The 16,039-nt window shown below is 47.4% G+C and overlaps 1 protein-coding gene across 1 annotated transcript in view; it reads right to left on the reverse strand.

Moving 5' to 3' along the window:
* The window catches only part of DDX47 (DEAD-box helicase 47), a 229,183-nt gene that overhangs the window by 89,212 nt on the left and 123,932 nt on the right, over window positions 1-16,039 (reverse strand). Inside the window, exons 4-6 of the mRNA XM_078640767.1 lie at window positions 13,222-13,293; window positions 12,504-12,622; window positions 11,883-11,954 (exon numbers count right to left, since the gene is read on the reverse strand). Coding sequence (XP_078496893.1) covers window positions 11,883-11,954; window positions 12,504-12,622; window positions 13,222-13,293 — 263 coding nt within the window. The remainder of the gene's footprint in view (window positions 1-11,882; window positions 11,955-12,503; window positions 12,623-13,221; window positions 13,294-16,039) is intronic.

The following is a 16,039-nucleotide window of genomic DNA, read 5'->3' on the forward strand; positions in this document are numbered from 1 at the left end:
TTGGGTGTAACAATTTCCAACAATCGACCAGACCCAGGTTGTCTAGGAAATCAAACAGCCAATTCTGCGTACCCCCGAGGTCCCTGGGTGGGTGTCGATCTACAAGACCAGAGACAACCGCATTGAAATCACCACCTATAAGCAATGATCCCTCAGGGAGAGCCAGAATAACCGGCCCCAGGTCTGCAAAAGTATTTGATTGAAGGCCAGGCGGGACATATACAGAGACCAGGGAAATGGTCCGGCCCTCCCACCTACCCGTGAGGGCAGCATAACGCCCTCCGTCATCTAGTACAGTGGCGTCAATTTCAAGCGGGAGAGAAGTCTTAATCAGGACACCCACCCCCCCTGGAGTCAGAGGAGAACCCAGCATGTGCAACCAGACGGTATCCTCTCCTGTTCATAGCACAACAGGTGTTACCAATCAGGTGCGTCTCCTGAAGGAGAACTATATCTGGAGAGAGACCTTTCAACAGCTGTAACACAACACTACGTTTTACCGGATCCCCCAAACCGTTCACATTCCAACTCATCAATTTCAGCTACCAACCCCCCATCCCGGAAAGGAAAGAAGATCCAACCCCTGATAGAATACAGCACTTCGTTCAAAAAGGATAGATATACGTTGCCTTGCAAAAAGTAACAAACTGTCCCCAACAAAAACCCCCAACCCCCCCAGCAACAACCCGTTACAATACCCCCCACCCTGCAACCCTGCGTAACACTAGAAAACCTCCCAAACTTGCAGTGTGCCTGTCGCCCCCCCCATCTAACTAAGCTACAAGAAGAAACACAGAGGAGGAAAAGACCCGCTACTGACCCTGCAACCCCCGAAATATAATGATCAAGTCAATTGTCAGAGTTATCGAACCACAGTTCGAGGTCAGCAAGAGACCTCAGGACACCATCCGCCGGCACCTATTCTTGTTCTGGCTGTCCTTCCTCCGCTCCACCAGGCTGGCTCTCCGGAGAAGACTGATTCGGTAGAGTATCAAGCCAGTCAGTCACAACATCTGGACAATCGAAAAAAATAGGTCCGCTCTGCATGCTCAATTCTTAACTTGGCTGAAACAGCATGGCGTACTTGAGACCCATGTCTCGCAGTCGTCTTTTCACACCCATGAAGCCAAGTCTTTGTCTCTGGACTGATTGAGTGAAGTCCGGATAAAAACTGACCGTGGTATTTTCAAACCGCGTAGGGCCATTAGTTCGTGAAGCCTGCAGCACAGCGACCCTGTCTCGAAAGTTGAGGATTCTGGCTATTATAGGACGTGGAGGAGCTCCCTGCTTTGGACGGCCACCCGGGACCCTGTGGGCACGTTCAATAGTAAAGAATGTACTCAGTCCCTTGGGTGCAAGATGGAGAATGATTAAGTCCTGCACGAAAAGGTCTGCAGCCGGGTCCTCCGCTTTTTCCGGAACCCCTATGATGCGGACGTTATTCCGGCGAGCCCTCCCTTCATAGTCTTCGAGACGGCGTACAATGAGATCGCTGCTGTTCTTCAAGCGATTGACGTCTGTCTGCAGTGCGGTAACATCACTTGTTAGGCTGGACGTCTTAATGTCTAAAGATTTGACTTTTTCATTGGTTTTGCCCAAATCCGCACGGATCAGATTCACATCAATTGCCACGGTATCGAGTTTATGTGCAAGGGCCTCAATTTGGTGTCCCAATGAGGATTTGATGCCATCTATGGCGGCCATGACATCTTGTTAAGTCGGTTCGGTCGACGATGTAGGCTGCTCCTTCGTGCCGGCTCCCCCGGGAGAACCCTTCACCTGGGTATAGCGGTCCATATTGTTAGATTGCGTGGAGCCACCTCGACGAGTGGTCTTAGATTTCAGCTTGTCCCCATCAGGTTTCCCCGCCATTGGTGGTGACGGGTCACCGTGACTCCGTCGAGCTGGACTGGAAAAAGGCGACCCCCGGTCTCATAGGGCGACAACAACCCAGGACTGTGGGCACGGGTCAAAAGTTCTCAGTATCTGGTGGGAACAGGCGGTATCACAGTCGCGGGTGGCCCAATCGTTATCCGCGAACTCAGGGGTAAGCCTATTCACAGTCACCAGTCACTTTGGGATCAAAACCGAAAGTGAAACCAATCAGATCGGTCGCACCAGTCTCCTGTAAGCCGCTGTTGTTCAATTACAGATCGGGCAGCGTGGCAACTGCACCGCCGGGCATCATGGAGGGATAGGCCGCAATCTTCAAGGCGCCATAACTCCGGATCCCGAGGTCCGATTTAGGATCCAATTGCAGATTTTGCCTCACGCGTGGTTCGTCTTCACGTAGACAGCAGTGAGAAGCAGGATATAAGACAGGATAATTGCGGGAGGTTGCGAGGGTCTCGGGAGCCCTAAGCTCACCCGGCCATCTTGGTTGCGCGCGAAGCTCCTCCATAATAAACACATTTTTTACTTATTAATAGCAGTAGCATTTCAACACATAACTAAATATTGGAAAGACTCGTCCAAACTACCCATTCAAGCTTGGTGGTCTGCAGTTTGCCATAATCACAGATTGGATACAGCTTGTGTATCGAATAGTTTCTTACCTGTCGGTGTAGTTTTGCAGCTTGAAGATCTTTCTGGATTCACTATGCTGTGCATATTCCGCAATCTGGTGGTTGGGTCCGCAATCGTAGTCTTTCTCTTTTTTTTTTTTGTTGTAGCCCAGGTGGGCGTCGACGTCCCACCATTTGGTGTACCTTCGGTGACGTCGGCATGCTTCCGGCGGAAGCTACCACCCTTGGGCGCCATCTTCGGATTCTTTTTTCTGTCTCTTTTTCTTTTTTGTCTTTGTAGTGAATCCATGGCTATGTTTGTTAATCGTTCTTTCAACGTTGTTCTTTCCACGTATCTTGTAATTGTTCCAACTTGCTTTCTTTTCCATGTTTTTCCAGCCTCATCTTTCTGGTGGAGGCGGGTGGGTTCGCTAGTGAATCCAGAAAGATCTTCAAGCCGCAAAACTACACCGACAGGTATGAAACTATTCGTTTTGCAGCGTGAATATTTCTGGATTCACTATGCTGTGCATAGATTTTGTAGCGGTTTTCGTTACTTTTGTGGCGGTTGGGTGGAAGATGAGTGTTGGTTGTTAAAAATATGTTGAAGCACTTTTTGTCCTACTTGTGCTTCCTTGTTCATCTGTACATCCACGCAGAAGTGCTTCGTGAAAGTGTGCACTGAAGCCCATGTTGCCGCCAGGCATATGTCCTGAATCGGTGTGTTGGCCAGAAAGGCAATTGTCGCTCCTTTCTTCCTGGTGGAGTGCGCTTGTGCCCCTCCCGTTAGCTCCTGGCCAGCTTGCTTGTGGCAGGACTGAATTGTCTGTGCGATCCATCGGGCTATGGTGTTTTTAGTAACTGGTTTGCCCATGTAACTGTTAGCGAAGGACACGAAGAACTGTTTCGTCTTCCTGTGTTCCTTCGTTCTTTCAATGTAGTGCCTCACAGCCCTTCTTGCGTCTAGGGTGTGGAGCGACCTCTCAGCGCTTGTAGTGGGGTTTTGGAAGAAGCTAGGGATCTGAATGCTCCGATTCATGTGGAACCTTGACACCACCTTTGGTATGAAGTGTGGGTCAGTTCTCATCACGACCCTGTCACTGTGTATCTGGATGTAGGGTTCCTGCAGTGTGAGTGCCTGAAGTTCGCTCACCCTTCGTAGTGAGGTGATTGGCACCAGGAAGGCCGTCTTCATTGTCAACATTTGCAGTGATGCTTTGTGGATGGGTTCGAAAGGTGCTTTCATGAGCTCTGTCAGTACCACATTTAGGTTCCATGCCGGTGGCGGCATTCTCTTTGGCGGCGCTATTCTCTTAGCCCCTTCCAGGAATCTTTTCACGACTTGAGATGTGAAGAAGCTTCTCCCTGTTTCTCCTCTTGTGTATGCCACAATCGCTGCTAGGTGCACTCAGTGAGGATGAGCTTAGCTTTGCCTTAATTAGGTGTGTGAGGTACCTTAGCACCGTGGACTCCTTGGTCAGTCTCCTTTGGAGCTGTTTCTTGCAACACCATTGAGTGAATCTTTTCCACTTTTCCCAATAGCACTTGCGTGTGCTGGGCCTTCTTGCCTCTCGCAGCACCCGCAGGGTGCTCTCTGGTAGTTTCAGGTGTGCAAATTCTAAGTCCTCAGGAGCCAGGCTGAGAGGTTGAGGCTCTCTGGCTCTGGGTGTAGAATTCCTCCGTTTTCCATGGAGAGTAGGTCTCTTCTTTTTGAGAACTTGTGGGGGGGCCCCTGCGCCATCTCCATTATCTGAGAATACCACGTCTGTCTGGCCCATTGTGGTGCCACAAGGATGAGCGTCATGTTGCTCTTCATACATTTGTTGAGAACCCTGGGGATCAGTGGTATCGGGGGAAAAGCGTAGGCAAATGTTTTTGACCAGCTTATCCATAGGGCATTCCCCTGGGACCGTGCCTCTGGTTGCCTGGATGCAAAGTATTGGCATTTTGCATTCCGGTGTGTTGCAAATAGGTCTATTGTTGGGGTGCCCCACTTCCTGAATAGACTCTGTTTCCTGACTGTTGAGTTCCCACTCGTGGGATGCTGAAGTCTGCCTGCTGAGCCAATCCGCTTCTACATTGTCCTTCCCTGGCAGGTGTATGGCTAGCAGGTCTATTTTTAGTGGTATGGCCTATTTCCAGATCTCCTGTGCCAAGTTTGACAGCGGGAACGATTGAGTTCCCCCCTGTTTGTTTATGTAAAACATCGTTGTGGTGTTGTCTGTTTGTATTAGCACCTTCCGGTTGTGTAGGTGTTTCTGAAAGGCCTTGAGGGCTAGCAACACAGTTTTCAGTTCCAGGTAGTTGATGTGCCTGACTGCATCTGTAGGGCTCCACAGACCCCTCACTCTGAGCCTGTTCATGTGTGCGCCCCACCCCTTCTGGGATGCGTCTGTGGTGATGGTCACTGTTGGGTCCGGTGGTGTTAGAGGTTTCCCTTCTGTTATTCTCTCCTTGGTCCACCACCTTATCTCTTCCTGCACCCTGTGCGTTACAACCACTAGATCCTCCCAACTTCCTGTAGCTTGTGACCATTGTTGTTGCAGCCACTCTTGGAGTGGTCTCATTTGTAGGCGTACATTGGGGACTAGGTGAATGCATGATGCCATCATCCCCAAGATCTTGCTCACACTCCTCAGTGTCAGAGATCGCCCCTTCTGGTAGTGACGTTTCTCCCTCAGTAGGCTGAGCTTTCTCTTTTCGCTCGGTAAGACTCTGCATTGTATGGTGTCGATCTGGGCTCCCAGGAAGATCTTCACCTGCTCTGGTTCCATCGAGCTTTTGCCCCAGTGTATGGAGAAACCCAGGTTTGCTAGCATTCTTGTCACCTGTTCTGCATGCTCTTTGCATGTCCTGTAGCAGTTTGCCTTCACCAGCCAGTCGTCGAGGTAGGGGTACACGTGTATCCCCTTTCTCCTTAGGTGGGCGGCCACTGCCGCGAGGCATTTGGTAAACACCCTTGGTGCGGACTTTAGGCCGAAAGCTAGGGTCGTGAATTGGTAGTGATCCTTGTTTACTGTGAACCTTAGCATGTGCTTGTGCTGCCTGTTCATGGGGATGTGCAGGTATGCATCCTTGAGGTCTATGGTGGACAAGAAGTCCCCTGCTTTTATCTGAGGAATGACCTCTTGTAGGGACGTCATTTAGAATTTTAGCGTTTTGACGTATTTGTTTAGGAACCGTAGGTCCAGGATGGGTCTTAGGCTTTCGTCCACCTTTGGCACTAGGAAGTAGTTTGAGTACACTCCCATGTTCTGTTCTTTGAAGGGGACCCTTTCTATGGCCGCTTTGAGGAGGAGTTCTTGGGCCTCCTCTTGCAGTAGTTGCAGCTCTCTTCCTGAGTGCTGTCTTTTCTTTGGTTTTCTGTTTGGTGGCCTTTTTTCCAATTCTATGCAGTACCCGAACTGCATAATATTGAGTATCCACTTGTCTGTTATTTTTCTCCACTCTTGGAGAAAAAATCTCAATCGTCCTCCTACCGGAGTTGTATGTTCCTTTGTGTCTTGTCCGTGTAGCCCTCTCCTCTTTGTTTTTCCGTGCTCCTCCCCCCGGAGGGTGTGGGTGGTGGAGCGCTTTCTCTCTTGTGAAGTCACTTAGAGGGGGGCTGTTCACCGCCTCTTCTTCTCTGTCCCCGTCCATTTCCTCTCGACCGAAAGGACTGGCCCCTGCCTTGGTAGTTCCAGTTTTGCCTCTGCTGTCCCTGGTGGCCTTGGCTGTCACTCTGTTGCCCCTGGTGGAAACTCTGGTGAGAATCTCCTCGCTGGCTTCCACCTCTGCCGTTCGGCCTCCGTGAAGGAGTGCCCCTTCTCATCCCTCTGAACTGCAGGGCTCCCATGGACCTTGCCGTCTCGTTGTCCTTCTTCAGTTGGGTGAGCTTATCATCAACTGGGGCTCCGAACAATGTTTCACCGCTGAAGGGTGTGTTCAGGATGTTGTTCTGGACTTCAGCCTTGAATCCTGAGATCCTGAGCCATGCTGGTCTTCTTTCTGTGATGCCTATAGCCATCAGTCTGCTGGATGTTTCTGCCCCATCCAAGGCTGTCTTCAGGCATGAGTTGGCGATGCTCTTCCCTTCCTCTACCAGGTGTGCTGCTCTCTCACGGTATTGTTCCGGGAGGTGCTTGAGCAACTGTCCCATCTCCTCCCAGTGCTGGTATTGATGCCTATTCAGGAGGGCGTTGGAATTCGCCATCCGCCAGTGCGTTGCAGCGTTCTTCTCAATCTTCCTGCAAGTTAGGTCCATCCTCCTGCTTTCTTTGTCAGGTGGGGGTCCAGACGTCGTTGGGACGTTTGCCCTTTTTCTGGCCGTTGCAGCGATGATAGAATCTGCTGTGACGGATCCCTTGATGTAAGCTGGGTCTTCGGAGGAGAATTTGTATTTCTTCTCGGTCCTCGGCGTTACAGATCTGCATGAAGCCGGGTCCTTGAAGGCCTCCTTTCCCTGGTCTGTGATACTCTTCAGCATGGGCAGAAACTGGCTCCTTGTCTGTATGGGGAGCAATGTCTCGAGCAGGAAGTCTGCTTTTGGCTTCTCCTCTTCCAGCTTAATTCCATAAGCTGTTGCCGCCTTTCTTACCACCTCATTGTATGCCCCAATGTCATCCGGTGGCGAAGGCCTCGAGGGGTAGGTTTCCACCGCCTCCTCTGGGTTTTCGGCCTCGATGTCCTGCCATTCCTGGTCTTGGGCCGTCGAGGAACCTGAACCGTAGCTTGACTGCTGTTCACCGTAATCCCCCTCTGTGTAGTAGAGGTCCTCCTCCTCTTCGTGCTCCGAAGGTTCCGGAGTTTTCGGCAGCTCTTCGACGTCGAACTCCTCGAGCTCCTGTACCTCAGCGACGGCCGGTGCCGGCTTCGGGGGAATCTTTTAACTTTTCATTTTTTCGTCGAAGTCCTTCTTTCTCTGAAGGATGTTCTCCATTTCGGCCTCGAGCCTTCTCTTCTTTCTCTGCATTTCTGCGGCCTGCTAGTCGTCGAGCGTTTCGGCCGCCCTTTTCGGCGTCGAAGCTTTCTTCGGCTCTTTTTCTTTCGAAGTCGAAGGCCCTTTTTCGGGGGCTTGCTTCGATGACCTTTGCTTTTTGCTGGTCTTCTGCCTCCGGGAGTCCTTCTCGGAGGATCGCTGGGCTCTTTCGGAGGATGCAGCTTCGGTCGTCGATTTGGTCGGCGCCGGTGCTCCTTTCGAGGCTCTGTGCTCTGACTTTCGAGAGTCTGCCTCAGGTTTGAGGCCCTGTGGGAGTTTTCGGGGTCGTAGACTCTCCTACCTTATCAGGCGTATTCTTATCGGTCTCAGCGACCGTGAAGTCATCTGGTCCTTCGGCGATGTTGTCCTCATCGTCGGTGGAGAGGCCAAGTCCGTAAAGCGTCGGGGCTTGGCCCTTGCACTGCATCGTGTGGTGAGCCGTCCTCTGTCCTTCTCGAATTCGGAGTGTCTTCGGCTTGAAGACGGAGCAGTCTCTGCTCTCGTGGTCGATTGGCAGGCAGAGGTTGCAGACTGGGTGCTGGTCCTTCTGTGCGAACTTGTGGTGGCAGTTCTTGCAGAATTTAAACGGCGTCTTGTACATCCCTGCGCTCAGGGGGCCCCCTGTGTGCGCATTCCTTCAAGGAGGTCGAAGATTTCGAAGTTCTCTCCTTTCTTCGTCGTCTCCTCTCTAAAGGTCCTCTTCTGTCGATGTTCTTAGGTCTTCACCTGTGAATATTTGCAGTATTTTCTTCTTTCCTCCTCCAAAACTTCTGGAGCTTCACGCGACGATCCAGACCCAACGGCGGAAAAAAGAATCTGAAGATGGCGCCCAAGGGTGGTAGCTTCCGCCGGAAGCACGCCGACGTCACCGAAGGTACACCAAATGGTGGGACATCGACGCCCACCTGGGCTACGAAAAAAAAAAAAAAAAAGAGAAAAAAAGACTACGATTCCGGACCCAACTACCAGATTGCGGAATATGCACAGCATAGTGAATCCAGAAAGATTCACGCTGCAAAAATCCTATTTCTCAAGCTACAAAACGTCTGCAGCTATGGTCACCAGTTACTAAGTTTATTGATCTTCATGCCAGACTTTCCTGCACAAGTGCTCCCTCGGAACAAGAAGTTTCAAAGCCTTCTTGACTTCTGTATTTTATACTTCTGACTAATTGAATCTGTTTAATAGAGTTATACTGTTGTAATCTTAAAATAGATTGCCACACCTTGTATATATTCTTATCAACCTTTTTGCATAAATATAACCTTATGTATGACTTCATGGGATACTATGTATTTACATTTTAATGCCTTTTTTTGTCTTTTCTTCTTGAATAAACTTTTTTTCTGAAGCTTAAAAACAACAAGGAAATGCTACAGCAACTAGTGGAGGAGATTTCAGCAATGGTGCAACACGCCAGAGAAGCACAGAGAGACTGGAGACAGGATGCCACAATCATTAGATACATGAGACACCTACTTGAACAAGCATGTCTCCTATGCCACTGTCAAAGTTCACCTAGCAGCCATTGTAGCATACATAAGAGGCACAATATGGAGATGTTTCTTCACCACACCAGTGGTAGACGCTTCTTGAAGAGAACAAAGAAGGTGGCACCTCCAAAGAGCACGCCCATGCCTACATGGAAACTGAATATAGTACTCATGCAACTAATGACATCCCATTCAAACCAATGCACAACTCAAATTCCTAACTCTCAAGACTGCATTCCGCATTGCTATCACCTCACTGAGGAGAGTCAGTGGAATACAAGCGTTCACCAACCAGGGACAGTTCTCTGTAGACACATAAAGGTAAAGTAGCAATGAGGACAAAGCTAAAGTTCATACCAAAAGTACTACTGAAGTTCCAGGTTACCCAAGCCACCCACTTACAGACCTTTTGTGAGCAGAAAATACAGGCAGGGACAGCGTTACACACACTAGACATCCACAGGGCAATTATGTACTGTACGGAAAGAACCAAACCGATCAGGAAAGGAGAACAATGTGTTGTGTCCTTCACACACGCAAATAGGGGATTCCCGGACACCAAAAGAACTATTGCAAGATGGATATTGCAAACAATACAATATTGTCACAAGGCAGGAGGAACAATGCTTACATTAAAAAAAACAGGCAGATTCAACAAGAATGAAGGGAGCAATTTCCTCCTTTTGAGGCAGCATTGCACTCGAAGACATTTGTACAGCTGCCACATGGTCATCAGTACATACCTTCACAAAAAAATAATGTGAGTACATCCAGATCAACAAGGAGGCAGACATGGTGCAAAGAGCGCTGAAACATTTGTTTGTAAATCCACACTCTAAAGGACTCAGCCTACTAACTAGAAGAAATACTGCTTTATAATCAATGTAGAAGCAAAAGGACCAAATTATGTACGGAATGCTGAACAATGCAAACATTCTCCCCCTCGTCACAAGGATCTGGGTTTAATCCATAGTTCTATTGCTCACTATGCCACCCCAGTTTGGACCCAGCCGTATGCAAATCAGGCTTGACCCTGTTCCTTATGGGAACAGTCCAGCCTTAACTGCCAAGCCAGGTCCTCCCAGGACCGGACAAAGCATCCTCGGACCGGTTTCAAGCCATCACCCCTCATCAGCTAGGCTAGCTTGAATCCAGTGGCGCAGAGGGCACGAGACCCATGTCTGGTCATACCCTTCCCACTTAGGGCGACGATGAAACAAGGAGAAAGAGAGCAAGACATTGTGAAGGAAAGGGGAGAGAGACAGCAAAGGGAGGGAAAAGAGAAAGTGAAGAGAGTAAGTGGAACGCCACCAGGCACACAAGTGATTAGAGCAGAGGGCTTCAAACTTTTGGATGCTGAGACCCCCCAGTCAAAATTTTCAGGCGTAAGGACCCCCTCCTGACAAACAATTCTAACCCTATAGGCAGAGCTACTGGAATTATGAGGCAGGTGAGGACCAAATTATGCGGCAGGCTCAACTAAATTGTATGGTAAGAAAAAATAATGTGATGCCGCATATTTTGGGATAGTATTGCTGCATTATTTTGACATTTTTACACACAGTAACACTGAGGAAAGATTTAATCTCATCAGTACCAGTTTATAATGAAAATACATCAATAAACAGAAAGATGTCTAGTCAACCTTTGTGAAGGGCCTTCCACTCCTCAGGAATAAGTGCTGCCACACTAGAAGCTCACCTGGCACTGGCCGGGAGCAGCAAGGGTCCCTTAAAACCCTGGCAGCCTTATGCAGAGTTAAGCAGTTTACCCATGCCACTTTCCTCTCACCCCCTCCCTTCCATCCCTCTCTCCTCTTCCAACCCTGGATCCCTCTCTTACTTTGCAAGCCATTTTCTTTCACCCCTATTTACTACTTCTGAACTCTCCCCATTCAACCTCTCACTTCATGTTTAATCACCTCTTGCCATTCTGTCTTTTCACTGTCTTCCTCTCTCGAATGTATCTCATGGCCTCTCTGTACACATCACCTCTCTCTCCCCTCAACACCTCTCCTTCACCTCAAGTCTCTTCCTTCAAATTTCTGTCTATTTGTATCTTACACCTGTCAAGTCCACCATTCATCTTTCACATCTCCCCTTTGTTCTTCCACACCTTCTTGAACCAACGTCCCTCTCCCCTATTACCTCAGCAACCTCAGTACTCCCTCTCTTCCCTCATCGCTGTTGTCCCTCACCCACGTCGAACCAAATTCTCTTTTTATGTCACAGATCATCACTCAGCTATCGTCTCTCACCGTTTAACAGTATCCCTCCTCTGTGCCCTCACCTTTCGCTCACACTCACTTCTTCTCTTGCGTTTCTGCACTTCTTCGGCACTTCACATTTCTCCTCATCCCTGACCTCATAAATCTAATTCTCTCGCTCCCATGCTGTCCTCTCTCATCCCACCAACTCTCACCCTCTCATCTCTCCTCACTGGGCATACCCGTATGCTCCTCTCAGCCGGTGCCACTCTTCTTGTTGTTACCTACTGCAAAAAAACATGAATAGTCGGCCTCACTGTTTTTGTGTGGGCCGCACAGTTATGGAACTTTCACCTACCTTTGTTTCGCTCCACCATTGATCTATTATCCTTTAGGAAGCTATAAAAACCTGGCCCTATACCCTGTAGGTTACCCCATTTGGCTGGTTCTCCTTCCCCTTCTGTGTCTTTATTTGCCATTTCAGCCAGAATATGGTTATTAGCCCCAGGACACTTTTTTGGAAATAATAATAATAATAGACAGAAGTGTGACCTGGATGGTGGGACCCACTTTCTATCACTCCATGACCCCCCAGTTTGAAGACCCCTGGATTAGAGTGAGATACAAAACATGAGAAGCACAGATTGAGACAGCAAAATTCTCCTAGTAGACAGTTCCAGAGGGGTGACTTATTTCATGGCAGCTCACAGCTTGTTTGTCACCTTCTTTGTCATTGTAGCAGAGAATAGAAAAGTCCTTCGGTCTCTTGGAATAACTTTCAGGATTTTATCCACCTGGAGATAATAAAACACAAAGAAATATTAAGACAGAAGAATCAAGTGATCAGTGAGAAGAACAGACTGAACCAATCGAAGCAGGAGAAGATAACCAGACTCCGAACTGCGGAAACATATAAAGGAACTTTGAGAGTTTGAAGGGAATCTGGGCAGAGAATCTGGAGGAATGTAAGGGAAGAATAAATTAAGCTATAGAAGAACAAAGGCAAAGTAGCAGACCCACTGTAGAGCTCAGGGAAATGGGGCTGGGAATACAGGAAAAAGAGGGAACCAAGGGGAACTATAGAAAAACCAAAACTACCCAGGAGACACTGGGAAATGAGGAGATTAAAGGGGAGAAGTCAGGGGAACAAGAATACAACTGAAGTCTACATGGCACTAGACAACCAAACACTGCAATTTTTCCACCTGCCCAGAAAGTTCACCCTTTCAGCCACTTTAACAATTCTCCTTCTCTATAAACAAACAATATACACCATAACCCCAAATGAAAGTCGATATCAATGAAATGGGTAGATGCAGACAACCATTCTATCCTGCCCCCACCTCTGTCTCGAAGTCCATGTTCAGGATGCGGTCAGCTTCATCCATCACCAGGTATTTCAGTGCCCGCAGATTGAAGCCCTTTGTGTTCTCCAGGTGATCGATCAGGCGTCCTGGGGTGGCTGTCAGGAGAGAAGGGCAGTCAGGGATAGGTAGCACAAAAGGAGACCACTGGGGCATAGGAGCAAGGATAGAGAGAGGAGACAATAGATGGAAACAGAGAAACAGGAAGCAGATTGAGTGGCGATAAACAGAAGATGTGGAAATAAAAACATGAGGAAAGGCGAGTGTGTGTGGAGAAACATGGTAGGAAAGAGGAAGAAGTAGAAAAAGTGGTAGAAAAGAATGAAGGCAAGTGGAGAAGAAACGTGCAAAATGTGAAAAACAGCAGCTTAGTGCATGGAGTAAGAATATTATATGCGAGAGGAAGGGTAAAAGGGGGACAGTGTGATAGAAGTACAACTTAGAGACTCCTATGAAACTAGGATTGAGAATGGGATGGAGTAAGACTGATGAAAATGCAAGAGTGCGAAATCCAGCTTAGCTGAATGTAAAAATCATGCATAGTCTTCAAACTGCAGTTTAATATGGATGCTATCAACTGGTCTAATGGTGAAATCATATAAAGAGCTGAGGAAACCGCTCAAAGAAGGAAGGATAGAAGGGCCTAAAAAGGGGGAGCTAAAGATTAAAAGATTCATGCTAGAGAACAGAGGCTCACCAATCACTACATGTGGCTTTTTGGCAAGTGCAAGGGACTGTGACATCATATCGATCCCACCAACCACGACGGCTGAAAGAGAAGAAAAAAGAAGTACAGGTCAAGCCAGGAAAGCTTCATGACAGAACTCTGTCTGTCCTAACAGTGCAAATGAAGAAGTGAAATAATCCCCAATCACCTTAGCCAATGAAATGTTTACTTCCTGTCCAGAGATCCAGAGGTTAAAAAATACAACAGGTGCAAACAACATCTGGGAACATATGCCTTTTCAAGTCCATTATTGTTCCTCCCAGCTAAGGTCTAGCCCATGCCCTTACCACAGCTCCCATAGTTTGCTTATTCCACAACCTTAGGAGCAAGTCTTCTGTCTGACACAAGATGCCAACACTGCATCCTCTCTGCAGTTGAGAACAAGCATTGGTAAAAGTGAACAGGTAATGCTTTAGTAATATAGATTGGCTTTGTCAATTTTATTTGGTCATGTTGTACAACTTTTGTACAGAAGGATTCATAATAAAATAAAATCTAAATACAATAAAGTAAAAGATAATTGTATGATACCTTTTGCATAGTATGATATGGACCGTTGTTTTATACTATAGCATGGTATGGCATGGCCTGTCATTGTATATTAGTATAATGTGCCTGGCCGGTCATTGGATAGTATGGTATGGTATGGCACAGACTTTCACTGCATGGGATGGTATGGTCTGTCATAGTATGGTACAGTTTGGTACAGCCTGTAATTGTATACTATGGTATGGCCTGTCATTGTACAGAATGATTAGTAAGGCATGTCATAGTATACTATGAAATGGCCTTTCACTGTAAAGTATGGTTTGGTATGGTCTGTAAGTGTATAGTATTGTATAAATTGCCACTGAATAGTATGGCATGGCCTGTCGTTGAATAGTATGGCATGTCTTTTCATTGTATAGTTTAGTATGGTATGATATAGCCTGCCATGGGATGGTATAGTAAAGCAAGTCAATATACGGTACATATGGTATGGCCTGTCGAATAGCAATTATATCCTGTAGTTGTATAGTATGGTCTGTCATTGTATAGTATGATATGGTATTGCCTATGACTGTGATAGAGCAAGCTTCGCATCGCGACTTGCTCGAGTCATGAACCTCGCCCGTGTGTAATCAATTAATAAATTTTGTACATCTTACTAATCTTTATTTTTATATTCGAACGAAGTAGATGAAGCTTGCCTATGTGTTTTCTAATACAACTAATCCATGTCTCTAAAACATGGCCGCCGCTTGGAAAATTGCTTCTGCGCATGCGTCAGTCACACTCACGTGACCTGACGTAGTTATAAGTTTGGTGGGAAAGGGTGCGCATGCGTAATACACAGCTTTGGTAATAACGTGGTGCTGTTCGTGCAGTTGCTCTTGTGACAGTGTATATTTTGCTAATTTCTAATTGCATAGTATATTTTTTATAGTGATAAGAATGAAGTACAAAATTATGACATGTAATGCATTCATTTATTTCTATGTTTTAATTTGTTCTCGCTTACTTTTCATGTACTGCGGGAAATGGAGGTCCGAACCGGTTGGGAGCCATATTGAAGGTCCCTTCTGCGCATACTCGTGGTGCACTGAAAGGTGGCAACATTGGACAGTGGAACTCAGCCAGCTGGCAGCCACAGTCAAGATGCTCATGGGAAAGCCACCTCTGCCCTACGAGAACGGAGAAAGTTGCTCCTTATATGATACATTGTGTGTTGCGCTATTGTTTGCTGTACAGCTTCCCATGGGAACCCCAATCTTGCTAGGCGGTACCCAGAGATGCAAATTAGGCCTCCAAATAGTCTGTTCTGATTGGTGTGTTACCCAAAGCCTACCTTAGGACCAATCCAAATTGAGGGATTCTGACACTTTGCAACATTGGGGGGTGGTACACCGTCCCAAAACAGTATATCTACCCTGGGTTCACCTAGGGAAAACGTCCGACTTGTCTGGTTTAGCTGACCTGTCACTGACCCAACGCACTCAATAGGTGACTAAAGATACAGAGTACTGCGGAGCACTCTGTCCGAAATTGACCATAGACTAAGGTTTTACTAAACCTTAAAGTGCTGGCGGAGCACTTTGCGGGGAGTTCGCTGACCCAATCGGGGTCTTGATCGATAGCTGCAGAGAGGGTGGAGCGCAGGCGTTGCTTCCGAACTGCGGGTGCTGGTCCTGTCCTGAGGGTTCCTGTCCTGACGGTCCTGTCCTGATCCTAATCTGGTCTTCCTGTCCTGTCCTGGGTGTCCATTCTGCACCTGCTGTCCATTGAGGGGTATCCTTCCTTGAGGGGTTCCTGTCCTTAACTGACCCGTGGCCAGGGTTTGGTTTTCACACCAGTCTAGGTAAATATCACTCTGAAAACTCTGAATCTTGCACCTTTCTGAATTTCTGTCTTTTGCTTCAATAAAGACATACCTTTGCATATGTAAATTTTCCATGCTTTGCCGCAACCATTGAATCATAAAGTCATTTGCATTTGTTTCGTAACGTGTTCCTATGTTACCCTACCTGTTAGAAATTATATTTTGCATTGCAGTTTGTCATTTCCTGATATGGTCTAGAACCTCCTTACTTAAACTGTCTAAAGAACTTTTGCCTTAAAGCATAGCGTGTCTCTCTTCATAGACTCTCCTATAGATATAAATGTCCCGAACTCCTGTCTCATTTTTCTCTGAGATAATTCTAGAATACTAGTCCTAATCGAAGCCTATCCCATCTTTAGTGATTCATCTTAAAACGTTCTAATTCCTGATCCTTCATTTTAAGTGTGTCCTGGTTCCATTAGTTTATAA

The sequence above is a fragment of the Lissotriton helveticus genome, chromosome 1_1 (assembly GCF_964261635.1).
Source record: "Lissotriton helveticus chromosome 1_1, aLisHel1.1, whole genome shotgun sequence".
NCBI classification, from domain to species: Eukaryota; Metazoa; Chordata; class Amphibia; order Caudata; family Salamandridae; genus Lissotriton; species Lissotriton helveticus.